The sequence below is a fragment of the Mobula birostris genome, chromosome 1, assembly GCF_030028105.1.
Source record: "Mobula birostris isolate sMobBir1 chromosome 1, sMobBir1.hap1, whole genome shotgun sequence".
Taxonomy (NCBI): domain Eukaryota; kingdom Metazoa; phylum Chordata; class Chondrichthyes; order Myliobatiformes; family Myliobatidae; genus Mobula; species Mobula birostris.
Window position 1 is genome coordinate 144068276 of NC_092370.1, and position 24241 is coordinate 144092516.

At 41.4% G+C, this 24241-nt stretch overlaps 1 protein-coding gene across 1 annotated transcript in view; it reads left to right on the forward strand.

Annotated features, from left to right (window-relative positions):
• Positions 1–24241, forward strand: part of itga9 (integrin, alpha 9) — a 422554-nt gene that overhangs the window by 121270 nt on the left and 277043 nt on the right. The window contains exon 15 of the mRNA XM_072263117.1: positions 11999–12156. Coding sequence (XP_072119218.1) covers positions 11999–12156 — 158 coding nt within the window. The remainder of the gene's footprint in view (positions 1–11998; positions 12157–24241) is intronic.

The window sequence follows — 24241 nt, forward strand, 5'->3', positions numbered from 1 at the left end:
ACTGTATCAAGGTCTTTCACATTCAATAGGTTTGAATGAGGTCACCCACTTGCTTCGGAATTCCAGTGAGTAGGGGCCCAAAGCCATTCCCTTGAAGTCCCCAACAGAACATATTTTTTTCCTCTGGGCCTAATTGATCCTTTGGCATTTAGAAGAATGAGGGAAGATCTTATTGAAACACAGAATATCCTTTAGAGACATAACAGGGTTGTGGGAGAACCTTAAATCGGGAAATATAATTACAAGTTTAGAAGTTGGTCATTTGAAACTGCAGTACAGAAACTATATTCTGGTATTCTTTACCCCAGGTGTTTGTGAATTCTTGATCATTAGGGGTATTTTAGGAGGAAAGTTGCTAATATCTTAAAGGTGAGAGTATTGTGGACACTGCAATATTGACTCAGAGGAAGGGATGAGGTAGTGCAGTCATCATTTTGCTGAATGGCTTGCGGGGTTGAATGGCCAACCTCTGCTCCAGTTTCTTAAGTACTTGATCATGGAGTTGTTGAAGCTACAACACAGGAAACAAGCCCTTCAGCCCATTGAATCCAGGCTGAGCCATTTAAACTGCCTAGTCCCATCGACTTGCACCTTGTACCAACCTTCATACAAATTCCACCTTTCGTTGCTTCAGCATCAAGGGCAAGGCGAGCATTTATTTTCCATACCTGGCGTTTGGAGAAAGATGTTATAATACACCTTTGATGAACCTCTGTAATCCTTGTGGATTGCCCTGGAACAGGTGGCGGTGGGGTGTGGTTGATGCTTGTGTTGGGGCTGCGATCAGGTGTTGGACGGCTCAGTGCTGTTCATTACTAAGGACATGATGTGTTTACTTGTAGGGTCTGTACTAGAAGACACTCGCTAGTGTCAGATATCCAGGGCTGGCTCCTGCTGAGCTAAACTCACTTTAAATGGGGCAGAAGGGCTGTTTCACATGGGTGTCCTGCCCTATTTGCACAGTTGCGGAAAAGGCCTGTTGATATGTTTTCAGACTGTTGGACATTACTGTACCTGTCTGGCTGTCCAGTTGTATGCTTGGTAACCAGCTGTCTGCCCATACTTGTCAGCAACGTGTTTCAGACTTGCAAGAGAGAACTGCCTTTGTGCTGAATTATCTAGAGCTAAGCAATTTCACCTTTGAATGAAAAATATATATAAAGTAATTCATGCTATCTTTCAGCATGTTTTAATTTAATGTGCTACCTCTGTGATCCCTTCTCCCTCTCCCTCTCCCTCTCCCTCTCCCTATCTCCCTCTCTCTCTCCTCCCTCCCTCTCTCTCCTCCTTCACTCCCTCTCACTCTCCTCCCTCCCTCCTTCTCCTCCCTCTCTCTCCTCCCTCCCTCCTTCCCTCCCTCGCTCTCTCCCCCTCCCTCCCTCTCTCTCTCTCCCTTCTCCCTCCTTCTCTCTCTCCCCTCCCTCCCTCTCTCTCCTCCCTCTGTCTCTCTTTTCTCTCCCCTTCCCTCCCCCCCTCCCCCCCCCCCCCGATGCTGCTGGTGGAGAGTGCCCCAGCAAGGTTTAATCGCCACATATTGTAGATTTGGTTTATGATGTGTTCTGGTTGCTCTGTTTTGTGTTACTACTTGTGGGCGATTTTTGAATCGGGGCAGCCTGCAGATAATGAGCATTGAGTTGAACTCTACTGAAATATGCCTTTTGCGTTTTATATTCTATATTTTTGCTCATTTTAAAAAAATGCCACTTGCACGATATTTTTGCACGTGGGGGGAGGGTGTTTGATTTTTTCTTTTGGCGGGTTAGTTCCTTTGTTCTGTGACTGCCTGTGGGGAAGATGAATTTTAGGGTTGTATACTGCATGTGTACTTTGATAATAAATGTAATGTGAACTTTGAACCTGTCACGAACCCTATGTCATATGCGCATGTGTCAAGAAATGCCGCTTGGAAGATAAAACTCTTGAGTTCATTTAATATCTAATTTTTTCCAAAAATTCCACGAGAACATATTTTATTTCTCCTATCTCAATTTTCATCTAGTGACTTGTGAATTTTGTAAGGGCAAATTTCTGTTACACCAACAACCATAAAGTGGATTTCATCTGAAATTTAATTTAATTTAATTTAATTTTATTTTATTTTATTTTATTTAATTAACAGCTGGGGAGCTGGTGCTGTCCCGGGCTCGAAAGACTGATTATCCTCACTCAATGCTACTATATTACGCATCATATTTCTTTGGATTGGAATAAATGACTCATCACACATCATACACTGTGGATATTTTTAAGTAATATTAAATAAAATAAACTATGGAAAGTTCTTACTTATCCTCCTCCATGAATCCAAACACTGATTGCGGTTACTAAAAAATGAATGGAACTAATTAAGAATGTTCAGTTTAAGCATCGAGTTTAATCCTGGCAGGAGGGTAATTACTGCTGTTGTTCTTCTGAGCAAGAATAGAAGGACTCCATATATAGGCCACCTCAACTCGTACTAAATTGAAATATTTGCCACTGTGCGCACTCAAATTGGGATCATCTGTACGGGAGAAGAATGGTCAATCCTGGGCCCAGCATATCCATACAGCTAAATGAAGGCCCCATGGTGGCTATATTTCATTAGGAGTTTGAAGTGATTTGTTATGTCACAAAAGATACTCACAAAGTTCTACAAATGTACTGTGGAGAGCATTCTAGCTGGCTGCATCACCATCTGGTATGGTGGGGGGGGGCTACTGCACAGGATCAAAGTAAGCTGCAGAGAGTTGTGAACTCAGTCAGCTCCATCATGGGCACTATCCTCCACAGTGTCCAGGACATCTTCAAGTCGCGATGTCTCAAAATGCCAGCATCCATCATTAGGGATCCCCATCACTGATGCACTATCGATTACTCCAAAAGACTGGAAGTAGAGTAAATACTGAAAGACTTTTATTAATAGTAAAATGGATCCACGTCCATGCTGTATGTCTGTCCTAGACTGAGGGAGGAGCAGTGACACAATCGTCTTTATTCAGGGGTCTGTGGGAGGAGCCACAGGAGCAGTCAGCAGAGGGGCATGTCCAGACAGGTAACCCAGTTGCAACCTATATACAAGGTTTACCACAATCACCCAGGACATCCCTTGTTCTCTTTGATACCAGGTAGGAAGTGCAGGAGCCTGAAGGGCTCAACAATTCAGGAACAGCTTCTTCCCCCCGTCATCTGATTTTTAAATGGACAATGAACCCATGAATACTACCTCACTACTGTATTATTTCTTTTTTTTTTGCACTACTTATTTAATTTAACCATTTTATATTTATATATATAGTAATTCATGATTTTCCACTTTATGTATTTGAATTGTACCGCTGCTGCAAAGACAACAAATTTCACAACATATGCTGGTGATATTAAATCTGATTCTGAACTGGTTATTCTATTGTATCTGAATGTGCCTTTGCCTTATCAAAAACATGGTATAGGATAACGCTGAGAAGCATAAGGATGGCTGGAAGCAAAACAAAACACAGCCCCTTGAATTGAACGAATTCCAATTATAACAAAAAAGTGATTCGTTGTGACCTTGTTGCTGTGCCCTTCTCCATTGTGAGAAACCATTACTTTAGTCTGAAAGCTATCACCTGGAGGAAATGACAAAAAGCCAGAATCCTGTATGAAATCCTCCCAGTTCTGCACTAACACAGAGGTCCTGAGCTTGCTGGCTGCTCTTCACCAGTGATTCTTTTATTGCACTTTGACATTGGGTTGCCTCAGCGCCCGTCATTGCCGAAGGGGCTTGTTGGCAGAACCTGACACAGTGTCAGTAAGTGTCAATGCAGAGAAATGGCTGTCGGGTACTGCTGGAAATGGTTGCACCTTGCATTCTTTTCAATTTGCTGATCTTGGTATTTTTTTTTAAGAGTGGTTTATAAGACTTTTTAATGAGAGGCATGGAGTCATTCAGCATGGAAATGGGCCCTTTGGCCTGATTGACCCATACCGACAAAGGTTCTTATTTCTGTTAGTCCCCTTTGCCTGCATTTGGCTCATATCCCCCAAACCCTTTTCTCTTTGTGTACCCGTAGAAGCACCAGACTTTGCAAGGCCAGTCAGAGCCTGGGTCAACTGCAATCTTGTGTGTTGAGCCGGCACAACATCCGACTGTCCAAAACTAAGGATGTATGAAGCTGTTTTCCTCGGCGGTTTCCGGTGTGGATGTGAGACCCGGACGTATACAGAAGACACCTCGAAATGCTGGAGGGATTCCATAAGTGCATTCTGAGGTTGATTCTTGCCGTCAATTGGTAGGACCAAGTCGCAAACCTAGAGGTCCACGAGTGTTGAGGCCATGATTGCAAAAGCACAGCTTCAGTGGACAGGGCATGTCATATGCATGGAAGATTCCCGAATCCCTAGGCAGCTAATATATGGTGGGCTTTCACTGGGCAAGAGGAATCGAGACAGGTGCAGTAAGAGGTTCAAGGACTGTGTGAAAGCTAACTGCACACACTGGACTTGTCCCAAAACAACTGGAGCTGAGTGCACAAGACTGGAGTGGGTGGTGAGCCTTGGTTAGAACTGCTCACAACAACCTGCAGGTGAGACGCTGAACAGTACCAATCGCTGCCCGACAAGGAAGGAAAGCAATAGCAGCAGCTCCACTCCCAGATCCAGCACAGTTTTCATGTCTTTATTGTGGATGTCTACATCACTTGCAATTTGGACTCTGCAGCCACCTACAAATACACAGCAAAACTGCACACATCTAACTGTCATTAGAGATGATGGACAACCAATCACCTGTGGAAATACCTTTTAATGCTGTTAGTGTGCTTGCCTCAACCACTTAACTTATTCCATATATTGATTGCTTGAGAAAAAGTTGCCCCTTGGGTTCTTTTAAAATCTCTTCCCTCCCACCTTAAACCTATGCCCTCTAGTCTTTAATTCTCCAGTCCCAAGAGAAAAGAACTGTGCACATTTATCATATCTATGCTCCTCATAATTTTAAGCACTTCTAAAAGGTCAATCCATATTCTTCAATGGTTCGATGAAGATAGTCCCACCCTCTTCAAGCTCTCTCTATAGCTCAGTTCCTCAGTCCCAGCAACATCCTCATATATTTCCTCAGCATCTTTTCAGCTTAATTATGTTTTTCCTTTAATAGGGTGACAAAAAATTAAACACAGTATTCCAAATGCACCACCACCAACTTTTTATATAACTTGAATAATAGCATCCCAATTTTATACTGTGACAGATGAAGGCCAGCATACCGAAAGCATTCTTCACTACCCTTTCTGCCTGCGATGCCACATTCTCTCTCTTCTCACTGCTGCCATCAGGAAGAAGCTACAGGAGCCTCAGGACATACAACACCATGTTCAGGAACAGTTACTACCCTTCAACCATCAAACTCTTGAACCAAAGGGGATAACTATACTCAATTTCACTTGCCCTGTCATTGAGATGTTCCCACAACCAATGGATTCACTTTCAAGGATTCTTCAACTCATGTTCTTGATATTTTAAGCTTGCTTATTTATTTATGTATGTATTTATTTGTTGTTTCTTTTTTGCATTTGCAGTTTGTTTTTTTCCGCACTCTGACTGAACATCCTAGTTGGGTGGTTTTTCATTGCTTCTGTTGTAGTTATTATTTTATAGATTTGTCGAGTATGCCCGTAGGAAAATGAGTCTCAGGTTTGTATATGATGACATCTACAGTATGTATTTGGATAATAAAATTTGTACTTTTATTCCTAGGTTCCTGTGTTCTACGGTACTACCCAGGGCTCTATGTTCACTGTGAATGTCCTACCCTGATTTGTTTCCTGCACTTAGCTGAATTAAAGTTCATTTGCCATTCCTCAGCCAGCTGATGAAGTTCCCTCTGTAAATCCTGATATCTGTTTTCACTGTCAATGATACCACCTGTTTTAGTGTCATTTTCAAACTTACTAACTATCCCTGGTACATTCTCATCTAAACAAATTATATAGATGACAAATAGAAATCAACTTAGTGCTGAACCCTCAGGGAACACTGCTAGCCAGGGGTCTCTGGTCTGAAAACCAACCTGCCACCATTACCCTCTCTTTAGTTCACCATAAATCCAGTTACTCTCCCCGGATCACACTTGATCATTCTTTCCATTTCAAAGGTCTTTCTGAAGATTACTTTGCTTATAGTCCATATAGAATTCTTTGTGTTTTAATTGATTTTGAAGATGAACATTGAGAAGAATGCTGAGCCTAGACAAATTTCACAGTTGTCTGAGTCATTTGTATGGCTTGCATTTATTAATTCTTTTCTCGTGGGCAGGGCATGTTCTGGCCCACCCATGTGGCAGCATCACATTCTACTGCCGCTCCTGCCCTCATTGATTAGGGTCAGAACACCTCTTGACACCAGTTTTGTAAAAGGCGCTTACTTTGTGCTTATCGTAGTGGCTGGCAGTGAACATGGACAGCTGACAGCCAGTAGAAGGATCTGGTCCATTGACGTTGCAAAAAGGAAGCAGCTAATTAGCATTGGATCATTGATAGCTCTGAAACAGGGGCTCCCAACCATTTTTCATGCCATGGACCTCTACTATTAACTGAGAGGTCCGTGGAGCCCAGGTTGGGAGCCCCCGCTGTAATGGCCTGTGCCCTTTAACCTATTGAACATAACAGTTCTGAGAATAGCTAATGCTGCAAACTGGCTGTGCTTCACACAACCCTACACAGTCTAGAACTTAGCGAAAGGACCACACCTTCTGTTTCTCATTGGTCTTAACATGTTGACACTGCACAAATATGAGATTACGACCTCCACGAAATGTCTTTACTCTCAGCTCTGGGAGTTTGTGAAGGAAAACTGTTGCGGCTAAATCTCAGGAGCAGCAGATGGAATAGATCAGGCCGACTTAGAGAGTTGTTTCAAACCAGAGGATTTTATTTACATGATATCATGGAGAGCCCAAGCACCTAAAAGTGGGATCTTGGAACTCTGCTTAACAATAGAGTACACTCTTATTTATACCCCAAGCGTACGTGACAAGAAACTCTCAAAGCTGTAAGGAGGAACCTAAACTACAATTCTACAGAATAACGAAGCTGCACAATATTTCCTTGAGAGGTTATACATTTACTTGAGTATCTTTTCACAGGAAAGTATATCAGGCTTGCTGAAGCACAGACATATGATAATTCTTAGAATGAAGAAGCACAGATATAGTTATTTCTACATCCCAAATACAGCGCACATTTTAGTCACACAGTGTACATTAGTCAGATAAGTGATTATAGCTTTTGAATTCACACTCTTAAAAATCATTAACCCCTTAACATCTGTCACAAGGTCTTAGTATTTTTCTTCCACAAAACCGCACGGGCACAAACTTAGCCTTAATGTGTTTCTCGTTTGATCTTGGATCTAATGCAAGCTTCTGTGATTTAAGTCAGACAGTGCACCCACAAACAGGGTGACAGCCCACTGAGGCCACCTTGACCATCAATTACCTACTTGCACTAATCCTAACCTAACCCATTTTATATTTTCCACTTTCCCACAACTCCCACCAAATTTCAGTACATGTCCACTGAAGGCAATATAAAGTGATCAGTTAACTTATTAATATCTTCAGCATATGGGAAAAAAAACTGAAACCCAGAGGGTCTCAGGAGAACTCCACACAGACAGCACTTGAAGTTGGAATTGAACCTAGTAGCAGTTTCATCACTGCACATCCTTGTAAAGGGAGCCTTTTCTGATTGGCCGCCAGTGACTAGTGGTGTTCTGCAGGGGTTGGTGTTGGGATCACTTGTTTTTATTTTGTACGTCAGTGATTTGGATGATGAAATTGATGCCATGTGGTCAAGTTTGTGGATGGTACGAAGTTAGGTGGAAAGGCAGGTAGTGTTGAGGAAGCAGGGAGTCTGCAGACAGATTAGGAGAATGAGCAAAGAAGTGGCAGATGGACTAGTGTCAGGAAGTGTATGGAAATGAACTTTGGTCTGTCTGTCTGTCTAGGTACTATATCCCATGCGGACTTTGGTGACCATGGTTTTCCATGTAGATCTATCCTTCGTTTTTTGGATGACTTCCGTTTCCTCGATATATAGCCACCTGGCTATGCTTTTGATGTACATTAGCTGAGGTCTTCCTCTAGGTTTGCTCCCCTCAATCTTTCCAGAGAGCATGAGTTTTTCTAGCTCATCTTTCCGCATGATGTGTCCTAGGAATCTGAGTTGTCTTTCTCTTATTGTTGGTATGAGTGATCAAACTGCTTGGGCTCGTCTGAGAACTTCTTCATTTGATACGTGTGTGGTCCATGATATTTTTAACATTCTCCTGTAGAACCATAATTCAACTGCTTCTAGTCTCTTTTCCATTGCTGGAGAAATGGTCCAGCATTCACTTCCATAAGTCAGGATAGAATAAATGTAGCACTGCAGTATTCTGTTTTTAGTGTACATGCTCATCTTTCTGTCTGTTAATATGGTCTTCATTTTTTGGAAAGCTTCTTTCGCCATTGCTATTCTGTATTTGATATTTGTGTCACACCTGCCGTTACTTGTTATTAGGCTGCCAAGATATCTGAATTTGTTGACTTGTTTGATGTTTGTATTTCCGATCTTGATCACACATTGGGAGATGTTTGTCTTTCTGGAGAACTTTGGTAGAAGGAATAAAAGAATAGACTATTTTCTAAATGGGGGAAATTTCAAAAATCTGAGGGTCAAAGGGACTTTTGGGAGTCTTTGTACAGGATTCCCTGAAGGTTATCATGCAGGTTGAGTTGGTGGTGAGGAAGGCAAATGCCATGTTAGAATTCATTTTGAAAGGACTAGAACACAAAAGCAAGGATGCAGCGGAACAAGTGCTACACATGCCCTTATACTTCCTCCCTCACCACCATTCAGGGCCCCAAACAGTCCTTCCAGGTGAGGCGACACTTCATCTGTGAGTCAGCTAGTGTGATGTACTGCAGGGGTCCCCAACCTTTTCTGCACTGTGGACCGGTTTAATATTGGCAATATTCTTGCAGACCACCTGACCGGGGGGCAGTGGGCGGGGTGGGAGGGGAGGGTTGCCAACGGACAAGAGTAGCAGTCAAATACGTTGTGTTTACCCAGAGAAGACTACAATGACCATGAAGCCTTGCACGGGCACCAGTGCACATGCGCGTCGTGACCTGCTGATTTTTTTTCCCCTCTGCAAATCCTTTTTGGCGATTCTGTTCGGGGGGGGGGTGTTAATCACAACCGGACTATAGTTGATAAGTGGCTAATACACTCAATTTTGTTTCTAAAAGGGTTTATCTAATGGAATTTAATATTAAACACACAGCGCATATTTTCCTTGCATGAATATAGTGATAAGTCAATTATCAGGAGAGCTTGAAGTAAGTGTTGAACGAACTTCCAGTAGAAGTGGTAGAAGCAGGTTGGATATTATCACTTAAAGAAAAATTGGGTAAGTATATGGACAGGAAAGGAATGGAGGGTTATGGGCTGAGTGCAGGTCGGCGGGACTAGGTGAGAGTAGCGTTCGGCTCGGGCTAGAAGGGCTGAGATGTCCTGTTTCCGTGCTGTAATTGTTATATGGTTATATAGTAAGTCAATAGTATCATAACATTTTAAGTAACGTTTGGATATTAAACACACAGCACATATTTTCCCCGTTTGAACATATAAAATCATTGCAACGCACCAATATTGCTGAATCAGTGGGAGCCCTGGGCTTGTTTCCTACAACAAGACGGTCCTATCGTGATGTGAAGGGAGACAGCGATACTCAAAGGGGGTTCCTTATGTCCAGTCTGTTCCGCAATTTAGTTTTCGTTGCATTCATTGCAGAGATATGCTGGAAATGGAAGCAACGTTTTCAGTGCTTTCGAGGCTATCTCAGGATATTTCGCCTTGACTTTGATCCAGAATACCGGCAGAGATGTTATGTCAAACATACCTTTCATCCCGCGCTGACATGGATGATGTGCTGGTAATGACCTCGCGTGCGTAATGGCTCAACAGTGCATGTCAGGGAATGAGGAAAGGTTCAGCTGACTCATATCGCCAAATCATATCACTTCCTCGCGGCCCGGTAGCGCATGCTTTGCGGCCCGGTGGTTGGGGACCGCTGATGTACTGCGTCCGGTGCTCCAGGTGCGGCCTTCTACCTGCCTCTACCAGTTCTACTTCAAGCTCCCTTGATAATTGACTTATCACTATATTCATGCGAGGAAAATATGCGCTGTGTGTTTAATATTAAATTCGTTAGATAAACCCTTTTAGAAATGAAATTGAGTGTATTAGCCACTTATCACCGACATTCCGGTCGTGATTCACCCCCCCCCCCCGAACAGAATTGCCAAAAAGGATTTGCAGAGGGGAAAAAAAATCGGCAGGTCACGACGCGCATGCGCACTGGTGCCCACGCATGGTCATTGTAGTCTTCTCTGGGTAAACACAACGTATTTGACTGCTACTCTTGTCCGTTGGCAACCCTCCTCTCCCACCCACCCCCGGTTTGGCTGGTCCGCAAGAATATTGTCAATATTAAACCGGTCCGCAGTGCAGAAAAGGTTGGGGACCCCTGTTCTATATATTGGTGAGACCCGAGGCAGTCTGGGAGACCGTTTCGCTGAACACCTACGCTCTGTCAGCCAGAAAAAGCAGGATCTCCCAGTGGCCACACATCTTAATTCCACATCCCATTCCCATTCTGATATGTCTATCCACATCCTCCTCGACTCTACAGATGAAGCCACACTCAGGTTGGAGGAACAACACCTTATATTCCGTCTGGGTAGCCTCCAACCTGATGGCATGAACATTGACTTCTCAAACTTCCGTTAATGCCTCTCCTCCCCTTCTTACCTCATCCCCTATTTATTTATTTATTTATTCCTCTCTTTTTTTCTCTCTCTCCCTCTCATAATAACTCTATCTTCCGCTGGGCTTCCCTCCCCCTTTCTTTCTCCCTAGGCCTCCCGTCTCATGATCCTTTTCCTTCTCCAGCTCTGTATCCCTTTTGCCAATCAATTTTCCAGCTCTTAGCTTTATCCCTCCCCCTCCTGTCTTCTCCTATCATTTCGGATTTCCCCCTCCCCCTCCCACTTTCAAATCCCTTACTATCTCTTCTTTCAGTTAGTCCTGACGAAGGGTCTCGGTCTGAAACGTCAACTGTGCTTATAGATGCTGTCTGGCCTGCTGCGTTCCAGCAGCATTTTGTGTGTGTTGCTTGAATTTCCAGCATCTGTAGATTTCCTCATGTTTGTGTGAGGTAATGCTGAGGCTTTATAAGGCACTGGTGAGGCTTCACTTGGAGTATTGTGAGCAGCTTTGGGCCCCTTACCTCAAAAGAATGCTGAAATTGGAGAGGGTTCAGAGGAGGTTCACAAGAATGATTCTGGGAATGAAAGGATTATCATATGAGGAGCATTTGATGGCTCTGGGCCTGTACTTGCTGGAATTTAGAAGAATGAGGGCAGATCGCATTGAAACACATCGAATACTGAAAGGCCTTGATAGTGTGGATATGTAGAGATGTTTCCTATAGTAGGTGAGTGTAGGACCAAAGGTCACAGCCTCAGAATTGAGGGACAACTATTTAGGGCTGAGTTGAGGTGGAATTTCTTTGGCTAGAAGGTGGTGAATCTGTAGAATTCATTGCCACAGTCAGTTGCAGAGGCCAAGCCTTTGGGTGTATTTAAGGTGGAGGTTGATAGGTTCTTGGTAAGTCGGGGCATGAAATGTTACGGGGAAAGGCAGGAGACTGGGGTTGAGAGAGAAAATGAATTCAGCCATTTTGGAATGGTAGAGCAGACTCGATGGGCCAAATTGCCTAATTCTGCTCCTATGTGTTATGGTCTTGTAAAAATACAGATCCATGCAGCCATAGCTAATTACCCAGAATCCAGCCTTCCTGCATTTGTTGTAGCTGGACACTTTATTCTGAATTGATTCCCATCTCTCAAAAAACCATCAGTGCGTATCATAAAAACATGACCTACCAACATGCAGTAGCAAACTCTCCTTAATAATTCACTCCTTGGTTGCAGAACTGGTTTACAATCTGACAGCGGATGTCGTCAAGAAAGAGAAAGGCCTACAGACCCGAGTTTACATCCGTGCAAATGAACCAGTGAGCCAGGTCATGGAGATGATCGGTCTGACCTCCAAGAAGGAGAGTTGCAAGCATTATTTTGTCGTTGTGAAGGTCAGTACATTTTATCTAATTTTGTTTCATATTAAACTCTGTTCTGTCTTATGGAGATCTTTTGAAATCAAGATTTTATTGCATAGATAAAAGCAAGGGCCAACAAGCAAGATCGCAGAATATTATAAGCTTGTTTGCAGGGTCCGTGTCAACTAGTAGAGCAATATCACGAGGATAAACAATCTAACTGTTAACTACATGGCTGGTTTCTTTGTGTTGTGAAAATTTGCTGGACCGTGAATCTGTTGGGTTGTGCCATTTACACTGACGGATTTTGGTTTGCACAGATAATATGGAAGTTGCTGTTTTAGAGCACAAAACTCGTTGTTCATTTACTGATTATTATTTGTTTTCTCGCTTTTTACTTTGTTGGATTTGGAATTAGATGGTCAAAGCCATTTACATCTGGCATGTTTGCATAATTGACATTTCAGAAGGAGTGATCAGGTTATCCCAGTGAGTGACAGGGCCAGTGTCAAGAGAGCAACTGGGCCATGCCGGGTGGGGCGGGGCCAGTGCTGTGCAAGTGACTGGGCCGTGCCGGGTGGGGCCAACGCCGAGCGAGCAACCAGGCTGACGCAGGTCCAATGGTGACTGGTCTGGAATTGGAGCAACGTAATGGGAACATCTGAGATGGGAATATGGGCATTGCCTACGGTTTTTAATTTTTTAAAACTTAAGCAGTTGTGTTTATCATTCTGTATGGTATCTAACCCGTGACTTTAATAATTTCAGTATGAAAGTAAAATCTGTTTACCTCCTGTCAGTCACAGCATCTTACATTTGAGGATCTATTGTCATGGCCTGCCGTGTGGATGCTGAGTCTTTGCTCATCTACACAAATTGCATTTGTACGCACTATGACTGTACCTTTATATGCTGTGCCTATTTAAGTTCCTGGATTAATGTTCTTGAATATAGTGGTTCGATCTGATTCCACCACCACCTCTGATAGGAAGTTCCAGGTATTACCCTCTCACCTCTCCACAAGAGGACCACCTCCCATATGGAGTCGACTACCGCTGGATGCATTTCCCCCGCCGGAGTTGGGTTCCTTGTGAATGCAGCCCAAGGTGGCTGGTAAACTCCATCTAAGGCTAAATACTGGCACAAGACTGACACTATTCCACTGCGGTTGGGTGAGACTTGAAACAAATGTCATGGGTTATGGTTGAAAGGTGAAATGTTTAAGGGGAACATGAGGGGGCACTTTTCCGGTGGAGTGTGGACCGAACTGTCAGTGGAAGTGCTGGATTTGAGTTCAGTTTCAATATTTAAGAGAAGTTTGAATAAGTATGTGGATGGGAGGGATATCAAGCGCTGTGGTCCAGATACAGGTTGATGGGACTGGGCAGAATAATAGTTTGCTTAGACTAGATGGGCCAAAAGGTCTGTTATGTGCTGTGGTACTCTGACTCGCTATTTCAGCTGCTTTCTGTTTAAAAAAAAAACACAAATCTCCTTTAAAAGTCCTTCCTTTTTAACTTAAAACCTATGCCCTCTCATTTTCAATATCCTTACTGTAGACTCTGATAACTGATCCCTACAGCACACCACTGGTCACACACCATAAGTCAGGGAGGCAACCATCTACTACCACTCTCTGGCTTCTCCCACAAAGCCTCAGGGTAGAGGGGTACCCTTTCAAAACAGAGATGTGGAGAAATTTCTTTAGCCATAGATTGGTGAACTTGTGGAATTTGTGGCCACATGCAGCTGTGGAGGCCAGGTCGTTGGGTGTATTTAAGGCAGAGATTGACAGGTTCTTGATTGGACATGGCATCAAAGGCTACGGGGAGAAGGCTGGGAACTGGGGTTGAGGAGGAGATTTTAAAAAAAGGATCAGCCATGATTGAATGGCAGAACCAACTCGATGGGCCAGACGGCCTAGTTCAGCTCCTATGTCTATGGTCTTATGATAATAAATAAGCAATAAATATCATGAGCGTCAGATGAAGAGTCCTTGAAGTGGGTCCATAGGATGTGGGAACATTTCAGTGATGGGGCAAATGAAGTTGTGAAATTATCCCCTCTGGTAAAGAATGATTGCCATTGTCAATTGGATCTCTGAGTGCGATTTGACATAAAGGATGCATTTCACTATATGCTTCAATGTTCGTCCAATCTTCTGTCCTTGGACTCACTTTACACCGCACGCTGTCGGAGCAGTGCTGCCAGGATAATCAAGGACATGACCCAACCAGCCAACATACTTTTTGTCCCTGTTCCCTCTGGGAGAAGGCTCAGGAGCTTGAAGACTCGTATGGCCAGATTTGGGAACAGCTTCTTTCCAACTGTGGTAGGACTGCTGAACGGATCCTGACCCAGATCTGGGCTGTATCCTCCAAATACCCGGATCTGCCTCTCGGACTTTTTGCACTACTTTACTTTCCATTTTTCTATTTTCTATTTATGATTTATAATTTAAATTTTTAATATTTACTAATTTTTACTACTTTAAATATTTTTAATATTTAATATTTGTAATCCAGGAAGCGGGAAGCGCGGAATCAAATATCACTGTGATGATTGTATGTTCTAGTATCAATTGTTTGGTGACAATAAAGTATAAAGAATGTATATGTGACAAATAAAATGAGGTCAAGTTGCTAACTGGATGCTCAGCCCAGCACAGATGGTAAGCGTGCAAGGAACTGGCTGGATTTGAACCCAGGACCACTTGCCTCGAAGTCTAGTGCAGACGCCACTACACCACAGGCTGGCTATATGAGCTAGTGACCAAAGGATATTTAAGTTTTAAGAAGTGCATGAGGGAAACAAAGGAGTAGAGGATGTTATCAAGAGTTCCACACCACCATTGCACATGTCCCACACTTGCAGGCTGGTTTGTCAGTTGTGGTTTGATGCAAATTGGTCATGGGAAAGAGTTAGGGTGAAAAGGGCAGAGATCTGTGGGAGTTCTGTGGTTGGTTACATAAATAAAGGATAAAACCATGGAGAAACTTGCAGGCAAGGATGTGAATTTTAGAACTGTAACAGCACTAAACTGAAGGCAGCGATGAGTGAGCAGGTCCTGTTAATTCGGATAAGGGTGTTTAAATTTATGGGGGATAAAGAGTGGGAAGTTGGTATGTCGAATAAGGAACTGTCTTAGGTGTTGGTGTCAAGGACCTAGCTTGGTATTTCACTAGCAGATGAACTGAGAGAGGTGTGAAGAAAACATGGAAATTGACTAAATACTTAATTGAAGGGGGATTCATTTCCATTTATCTTTGTATTTTGGAAAAGCCATGTGTGATACATTGAGGAACTAATAAGGCGTAGTGGTGGCATTGTGCTGGGATTTGCCATTAATGTGTAGAACCTAACATGGAGAACATGATGTTTAATGCAGACAGCTGTGGAAGCTGATGAAAAATGTTGTTTTGGTTTGATGCTGAGAATAATAGTATTAGTTCAATAAGATGAAGAATTGTATATTTGGACTATTAATGGGGGAATCTAGCCAGGTCAATGAAATGGAACTCCTGTCAAGTTCAAACTTCATTCCTTTAAGTTTGAATTCAGCTTGTTTTATTCTGTTACAATTTCTAATGACTGCATAATCCCAGTTAGTGCATCATGTCACTGGTAATTAATTGGGGTTTGAATCAAATTCCAGGAAATGAAGACCTCACCCAGGCCGGTCTGTACAGTAGCTAGAGAAAGTTACACTGATGGAAGAGCTGTCTGTTGGATGTAACTGTTCAGGCAGTGAAAGGTTACACAGTAATATTTTTAAGAAGTACAGTGGAGACCATCTGTCCTCAGTCCATAAAATCTAAACCAGATGAACTGGTCACTTGCTCAGTTTCTGCCTGGGGGCTTGTCTCTTAACAGTTGGATTCTGCATTTGTCAGTTAAAGCAACAGCAACTAACTTGAGACGTAATCTGTTTACTGTAAAGTGCATGTATGAAGTTTGAACGTCATGAGTAGAGTCATTTAACAGTCCCCAAAAGTAAATAATTTGCTCTAGTGTTTGAAAATGAGCCTGCAGAATAGTCAGGAAATAAAACTTCAGATGTTCAAATCTATCTGGCAAAAAAGAATTCACTTTGGCATTGTGGACAGTTCGAAGTGTTGAATAATACAGATAAATGATTCAAGGGCAAGGAAAGGGAGTTTTTTGGCAGAGCTTGCCTGTTGCTTTACAATGGCTGCATTCACCTTGGCAGACTTCAGCTAGTTAGGTCACACATTACAAAAAATGTGCCTTTTGGAGGAGGCTTATATATTAGACTGTTAGACTGTGGTCATCCATTCTTGCATTTCAAGCCTTGATGATGATGGTATTTATTTTCCCCATTTGGCATTACACATTTTCACATTTTGATATTTAAGAAATCAAGTTATGAAGAGAACAGTATAAAACAGTGTTTCTTAATTAAATACGTTATCAGTTATTTTTGTCAATTATATTTAAGGTTTAGTTGACACAGTTTGTGGTTGTGGACACTAATTCACATTTACGGTGTGTTGTAGTTTCTGGTCTCTTTTTTTTGTTGCTAGTTTGGGTGATTTTTGAATTGGGATGGCCTGCAGATAATGAACACTGAGCTGAACTAAAATGGGCATTTTAAATTTGTGTTTTATATCCTGTGTTTTTGCTCAATTTTTTTGCTGCCATTTGTGTGATTTTTTTTGGAGCATGTGGGGGGGGGGTCGGGTCGATTATTTTTTTCTTCTTCTTTGAGTGGGTTCCATGGTTCTTCTTTGTTTCTTGGCTGTTTGTGGGGAAGACGAATCTCAGCATTGTATGTTACATACATACTTTGATAATAAGTGTACTTTGAATCTTTGAAGTGTTAATTTTAGTTTTCAAAATTGCCTCTAATTAAATGTGATAGGACACAAGGTGATTGTTAATCATTATAATTGACAGCACTTGGCTATTGGCCCAGAAAAATCTGGAACCAATTATATTGTTTGCAAGACGTTTCAAGAGGCGAGTCTACGACTTCAATATTATTGTGACAAGAGCTCATACAAACATTCTGGAGGAATCTAGAATAACTCTTGGAATGCTAACAGTTATGGAAATATGGAAATGACCACCAGTCCATATATACTGGGTTTCCTAAAAAATTAAAGCAACTCCTATTTCTGCCCTTTGCCAAGTTTAAGCTGCTTCCTGCAGGAGTAGTTGATCAGGTTTTATGTTATTAAGGTTTATGAAGGGGTCTTTCATTTATTACACAGTCCTTACCTTCAGAATACTGAGTACACATGGAAAAGCAAAAAGAGAAAAAAAACCTTTGAGTGCTATATATTTGCAATATGAAGAATCAGAATATCATGAAATATTCAGCAGGTTGGGGGGGCGAAGAAATGGAGTGAATGGCAGCTGCTTGACATGCTGAGTTTTTCCAGTTTACTGTATATTTCAAATTTGAAACGTGCTGGTTATATACAAAAATGTCAGCATGGATGCAATGGGCAGAATGGTCTCTTTCTATGCTGTACAGCGCTGTGACAATAGCAGATTGGAGCCAATTTTCGAATGATTTCTGGTTGTATTTAAGAAGATATTGCAATCATTAAGAGATTGAATTCAATAGTGAATGAGCCACAATATTCAAAATTAATCATGAATAGGAGATGTGGGTGGAGATAAGAAAATTGGGTGTCCAGACCTGACAAGGTCATTCAGAGTTTCTGAGGATTAAGACAGCCAGAATTGTGATAAGGACCTAGTTTGATGTTTCTCAATGATGTTTTAGGTTAGTCTACTGAAATTCACCCTGGTGTTAATGTAGAAATATAGTAAATTCTGCTGATCTCATAAACTGGTGAGAACAGGACACTGACATCTATTTTGAAAATGAGCTAAATTATAATGGATTTCCATCGTCATCTTTGCTAACTTGAACTTTTACCTTGTGTCTAATGAGTTAGAGAGTCCTGATTTGTGTTAGTTCTACGTCATCAAGAGAAAGTTTGTGACTCTGTAGTGATGGTGTTGTGAAGAAGTTTTCAGGGAATAAATTTACTTTTATTAATGGATAAGGAGGAGGCTACTACCTTCAAACTGCATCTTAGAGAATTATATACGGCCAGCCAATAACGTCCATCAACCTTCTCCCAGAATCCTCTGCAATTAATGGTGAAAGCAAATCAGATTGGGGTTTGGGCTTGAGCTCTCTATCAATGTGTAACAGCAACTGGACTGAGATGGATAGGTGCCTAATTTCCCATTTGGGGCATGAGCAAATGGAAGCCTCCATTGCTACTACCAGTAAAAATTCCCAGTAGGGTGGTGGATGGGTAGAGTGAAGAAGTGGAGAATCCAGACCAGCTTTACAATCTGTATTTATTGTACTGAATTGATGCTGCTGCTTGTAGAGAACATGTCAATTTCAACACTTTCCTGGAGTTTCCACCCAGCCCTTGCTTTCATATGGTCTGTAAGTGACTCTCCTCTGTCTCCATCTTAGTGGATAATGGGAGTAGTAATAGGACTTTTTCAAGTTCCCTAGTATCCAGCAAAGATATTGTTCTCGTCCTCATCAGCCTCCAAGTAGTCCTTCATGACTTCCACCAACTTCAATGTAATTCTACCACTAATTGTGTTTTCCTATGCTCTCGCAAGACTCTGAAATGACTGTTGACTTCACACCTCCCTGGTTCCCTGTTGCATTTCCACTGGACTTTCCTTTTATCACAGCAGTCCACTGCTTTTATCTGCTAGGTGTATCATTGTTATTCCCCCCCCCCCCCCGATTTCTAGCAGCTATTATCTCAGTTCCAGCATATTCATTATTTTTTCCCCTTTGTGCTGTCATGCAAGAGCACTCTGAAAGCTTTGTGTCATCTGGTCAACCTTTCAGAATCAGCGAAAATCACAGTAACTGCAGATGCTGTGAATCAGTAAACAAATGAAAAGTTGGAAATGCTCCAGAGCATTTCTGGGAAGGGCAGAAGTGCTAATGTTTCAGTTATTAACATTAGTTTTGTTTCAAATGTAAAATCAACCAAGGTATCAAAAGTTAATACTAATGATTTTGTTCTAAATGCTTTCTAAAGTTCAAATTGTACAAAGTACAAAATGTCACAGAAAGGTAGAATTCACATAAAGGACAGATTAAACTTGAAATGCAGTTGTTTGCTTTTTTTGTGCTCTCAATCCAACACCTCTGAACTGTGTGAAGTTTTAAGCATGCAGTTTGAAGTGTGATCAGATACAGAGGGTTCATAACCTGACAGATACCACATAAGGGCAGGATGTTACTGGTCTGGTTCATGGGAAGAAAGGACAGCTCATTTTCTCATGCAATGCTTATAACTTTAGAGTTGTGCTGTGCTGTTTAAAAGTCGCAAAGCCTGGGAGATTGGGAGGAGGTCTCTTCGAACGTTACTAGGAAACAGATGACATGTTTCCAACTGCGTCATTACTTCATTGCAAAGTGACAGGAATACTTTAGATTTAAATGGTTTGCACATCATTTGTAATAGTTTTCGATTTGTTTGAAGAAAAATGTGTAAAGCTATATTTCAGTTCTTTGTTATTGGCATGGTCTTAATGAATTGAATTTTAAAGATCAATTTTACAATGTATGTTGTTAGCATGAATTGTGAAATCGTGATTTTGTACGATAAATGGTCGAAGTTTGGAATGAATACTGCCCTGAAAAATAATTTTCAATCCTGTTCTCTTGGCTATAAGGAAAAATGTAAATTAATGGACAATGTTAACCTGAATTTGCCCTTTTCGTGTCAAACCTCAGCTCTAGATTTTGGCATACGTAATCTCTAGGGCAGTGCTTTCCAACCTTTTTTATGCCATGGACCAATACCATTAAGCAAGGGGTCTGTTGACCCCTTGTTGGGAACCCCTAATCTAGAGGATAACAGTTTTAAATGCACCACAGCTTCAAAAGCCTCATATAGTGTAATGGAGATGCCCACTGATACATGCAGCACAACCAATGTTTTGTATGGTTTACAGTGTGATATACCAACATTTAGACTCACACCTTGGTTTAACAAGGCAAGCATACCAAATTAGATTAGATTAGATTAGATTCAAATTTATTGTCATTGTGCCGAGTACAGATACAAAACCAATGAAATGCAATTAGCATCTGACCAGAAGTGCAAAAGGATAGTATTATTTACAAAATAACTGCGAATAAAAAGTAAGTGCTAGAGCACACAAATATAAAAGTACTGAGACGGTAAAATATGGGTGCAAAACTGCTTGGCGCTGTGATGTGAGGTTCAGCAGGGTCACAGCCTCAGGGAAGAAGCTCTTCCTGAGCCTGCTGCTGTGGGAGCGGAGGCTCCTGTAGCGCCTACCAGATGGGAGGAGGGTTAAAGAGTCCATGGTTAGGGTGAGATGCATCCTTGATAATGCTTTTCACCCTGCCCAGGTAGTGTTTATGGTAGATGTTCTCAATGGTGGGCAATTGGGTGCCGATAATCCGCTGGCCAGTTTTCACCACCCGCTGGAGTGCTTTGCGGTCCAATACGGGACAATTGCCATACCACACTGAGGTGCAGTTGGTGAGTATGCTCTCAATGGTACAGCGGTAAATGTTCGTTAGTGTTCTGGGACAGGTGAACTTTCTTGATGCTCCACAGGAAATAAAGGTGCTGTTGCGCCTTTTTGATCAGGATGAAAATGCCATTTTCACTACCTGATCCACCTGTGTCATCATTTTCAGGGAATTAAGAAGTACAGTCTCTCAACAACAACTCTCCTGGGATCCTTGCCACTTACTGGATATGTCCTGCCTATATTAACAATGATCCAAAATGCATTGTCTCTCATTTGTCCGGATGAAGTTCCATATTCCACTGCTCTGTCCAACTTAACAGCTGATATATATTCCTTCATATCGTTAGATAATCTTCTTCACCATCCAAATTTCCACTGAGGTTCATATCATCAGCAAACTTACCAAATAGACCACCTACATTTAGTAACCAGTTGGATTTCCAGAAGTCTGCAGAGCACCCCCTATGCATTAGTGGTGCACGACAGTTTATGGAGGGGGCAGATTTAAAATCCAAAGCACTTCCCATGACCACCACCAACAAACATGTTTTATTTTAACTGTGCATAGTCAGACACGAGGAAGTCTGCAGAAGTTGGAAACCCAAAGGAACACTCACAAAATACTGGTAGAACTCAGCAGGTCAGGCAGCATCTATGGAATGAATAAGCAATTGACAGTTTGGGCTGAGACCCTTCTTCAGGATTGAAATGGAAGGGAGTTGGCACCAGAATAAAAAGTGGGGCGAGGGAAGGAGCCTAGTTAGAAGATGATAAGTGAAGGCAAGTGGATAGGAAAGGTAAGGGGTTGGAGAAGAAGGGATCTGATAGGAGAGAGGATCTGAACCATAGGAGAAACAAAAGGAGGAGGGGACCCAGGAGGAAGTGAAAGGCAGGTGAGAAGAGGTAAAAGGCCAGACAAGGGAATAGAAGAAGAGGGGAGGGGGAGGGAAAAATTTTTACTGGAGGAGAAATCAATATTCATGCCATCAGGTTGGATTTTTCTATTAATTTTTCAGGATCTATGCTTCACTGGTATGTCCTATCTTTACTGTTTATTATCTCTAATTGCCTTCTTGAACTACTTCAGCCTTCCAGGTGAAGGTGCATCCAGAGTGGAGTACCCTCACAGTGGAGAGTTGCAGTGTTCACCTGGTTTCTGACGACCTGCAATGTATTTATAATCAGGAAAGTGGATGATGCAGAGTGAAGCCCACAAGAATTTATTTTCCCAAACATCTGTTACTCTAGTCATTGGAGGTAGAGGTCATATATTTAATATACCATTGGAGTAGCCTAAATGATTGGTAGATTTTTTTTGTAGATTGTATATACTGCAGCCCCAATGCACTGGTATGTTGTGTAGTTGATGGATGCCAGTCAATTGGGTTGCTTTGTTCTTGGCAAGGGTGGGCTTTTTAAGTTTGTCAGAGTTAAGGAACTGCAAGGGTAAAAGGACCCTTATGAGAGATGTATACAGTCCTCCAAATAGTAGCTAGGCTGTGGGATACAAATTATAATGGGAGATAGAAGAGGCATGTGAAAAAAGCAATATTATGACAGTGATGGGGGATTTCAATATGCAGGTACATTGGGGAAAATCAGATTGTTGCTGGATCCCAAGAAAGAGAATTTTGTAGAATGCCTATGTGATGGCTTTTTAGAGCAGCCTGTGGTTGAGCCCACTAGGAGAAATGCAATTCTCATTGGGTGTTTTGTAATGAACCTGATTTGATTAGGGAGATTAAGACAAGGGAACACATAGCAGGCAGTGATCATAATATGATAGACTTCACCCTGCAATTTGAGAAGAAGCTGAAGTCAGATGTATCAGTATTACAGTGGAGTAAGGGGAATTACAGGGGCATGAGAGGGGAGCTGGCCAAAGTTGATTGTAATGGGACTCTAGCAGAAATGGTGGCAGAACATCAATGGTTAGTGTTTCTCAGGGTAATTTGGAAGGTGCAGGAAAGATACATCCTAAAGATGAAGAAGTATTCTAAAGGGAGGATGAGGCAATCATGGCTGACAAGGGAAGTCAAAGACAGCATAAATGTAAAAGGGAGGGCATACAATAGAACAAAATTTAGTGGGTAGGTTGAGGATTGGGAAGCTTTGAAAAACCAACGGAAGGCAACTAAAAGAAGCCATGAAGAGAGAAAGATTGAAATATGAAGGTAAGCTCCAATATTGCACAAAATGCTGGAGGAACTCAGCAGGCCAGACAGTGGCTTGGAAAAGGGTATAGTCGACGTTTCAGGCAGATAGCAAGTTTGTTCTTTCTTTTTAAATCTTTTTATTGAATAAGTATACAAAAAGGTAAGCCATATAGGCACTAATACACTGTTAGAATATAATAAAATTACAGGAGATATTAATACAAAAAAAAGATACAAACAATGTAATTTAAACATAACATACTAAGGTAACATAATAGTATACTAATTTTTATATATATATATCAATAGAGAAAAGAAAAAACCCCCCCCAAAAAACCACCGTGCAACTAACTAAAAGCAAAGCAAAGCAATGAGCTAACTTGGAACCAAGCAGAGTTAAAAAACTTAAAATCACGTCCTCAATCCTGATCTCCATTAAAAACAGTAAAAAAAAAACAAGAAGGGTATATAAATATGGAGCAAAAAAAGAGGAGGAAAAAAAATTACATTAAATGAAAATATTGAATAAAAGATCTCCAGGTCTGTTCAAATTTAAGTGAGGAATCATAAAGATTGCTTCTAATTTTCTCCAAATTCAAGCATAATATCGTCTGAGAAAACCAAAAAAAGGTAGTTAGAGCATTAAGCTCTTTCCAATGTTGTAAGATACATCTTTTCGCCATTAAAGTAAGAAATGCAATCATTCTACGGGCTGAAGGGGAAAGATTACTGGAAATTTTAGGTAGTCCAAAGATAGCAGTAATAGGGTGAGGAGAGATATCTATATTCAATACCTTGGAGATAATATTAAAAATGTCTCTCCAAAAAGTTTCCAGAGTAGGACAAGACCAAAACATATGAGTTAAAGAGGCTACCTGCCCCGGACATCTATCACAAAAAGGATTAATATGAGAATAAAAGCAAACTAATTTATCTTTGGACATATGTGCTCTATGAACAACTTTAAATTGAATTAGGGAATGTTTAGCACAGATAGAGGAAGTATTGACTAATTGTAAAATCCGCCCCCAGTCATCCACGGAAATGATAGACCCCAATTCCTGTTCCCAATCTACTCTAATCTTATCAAATGGAGCTTTCCTAAGTTTCATAATAATATTATAAATCATAGCCGATGCACCTTTCTGACATGGATTAAGGTTAGTTATAGTATCTAAAATGTATGTAGGAGGAAGCATTGGAAAAGAAGAAAGTGTAGTACTTAGGAAATTTCTAACTTGTAGATATCTAAAAAAATGTATTCTTGATAAATTATATTTATTAGATAATTGTTCAAAAGACATAAAGGAACCATCTAAAAATAAATCCAAAAACCGTGAAATACCCTTAGTCTTCCAAATTTGAAAAGCACGATCCATAAAAGAGGGAGGAAAAAATATGTTACCTAAAATAGGAATCGCTAGCCCAAA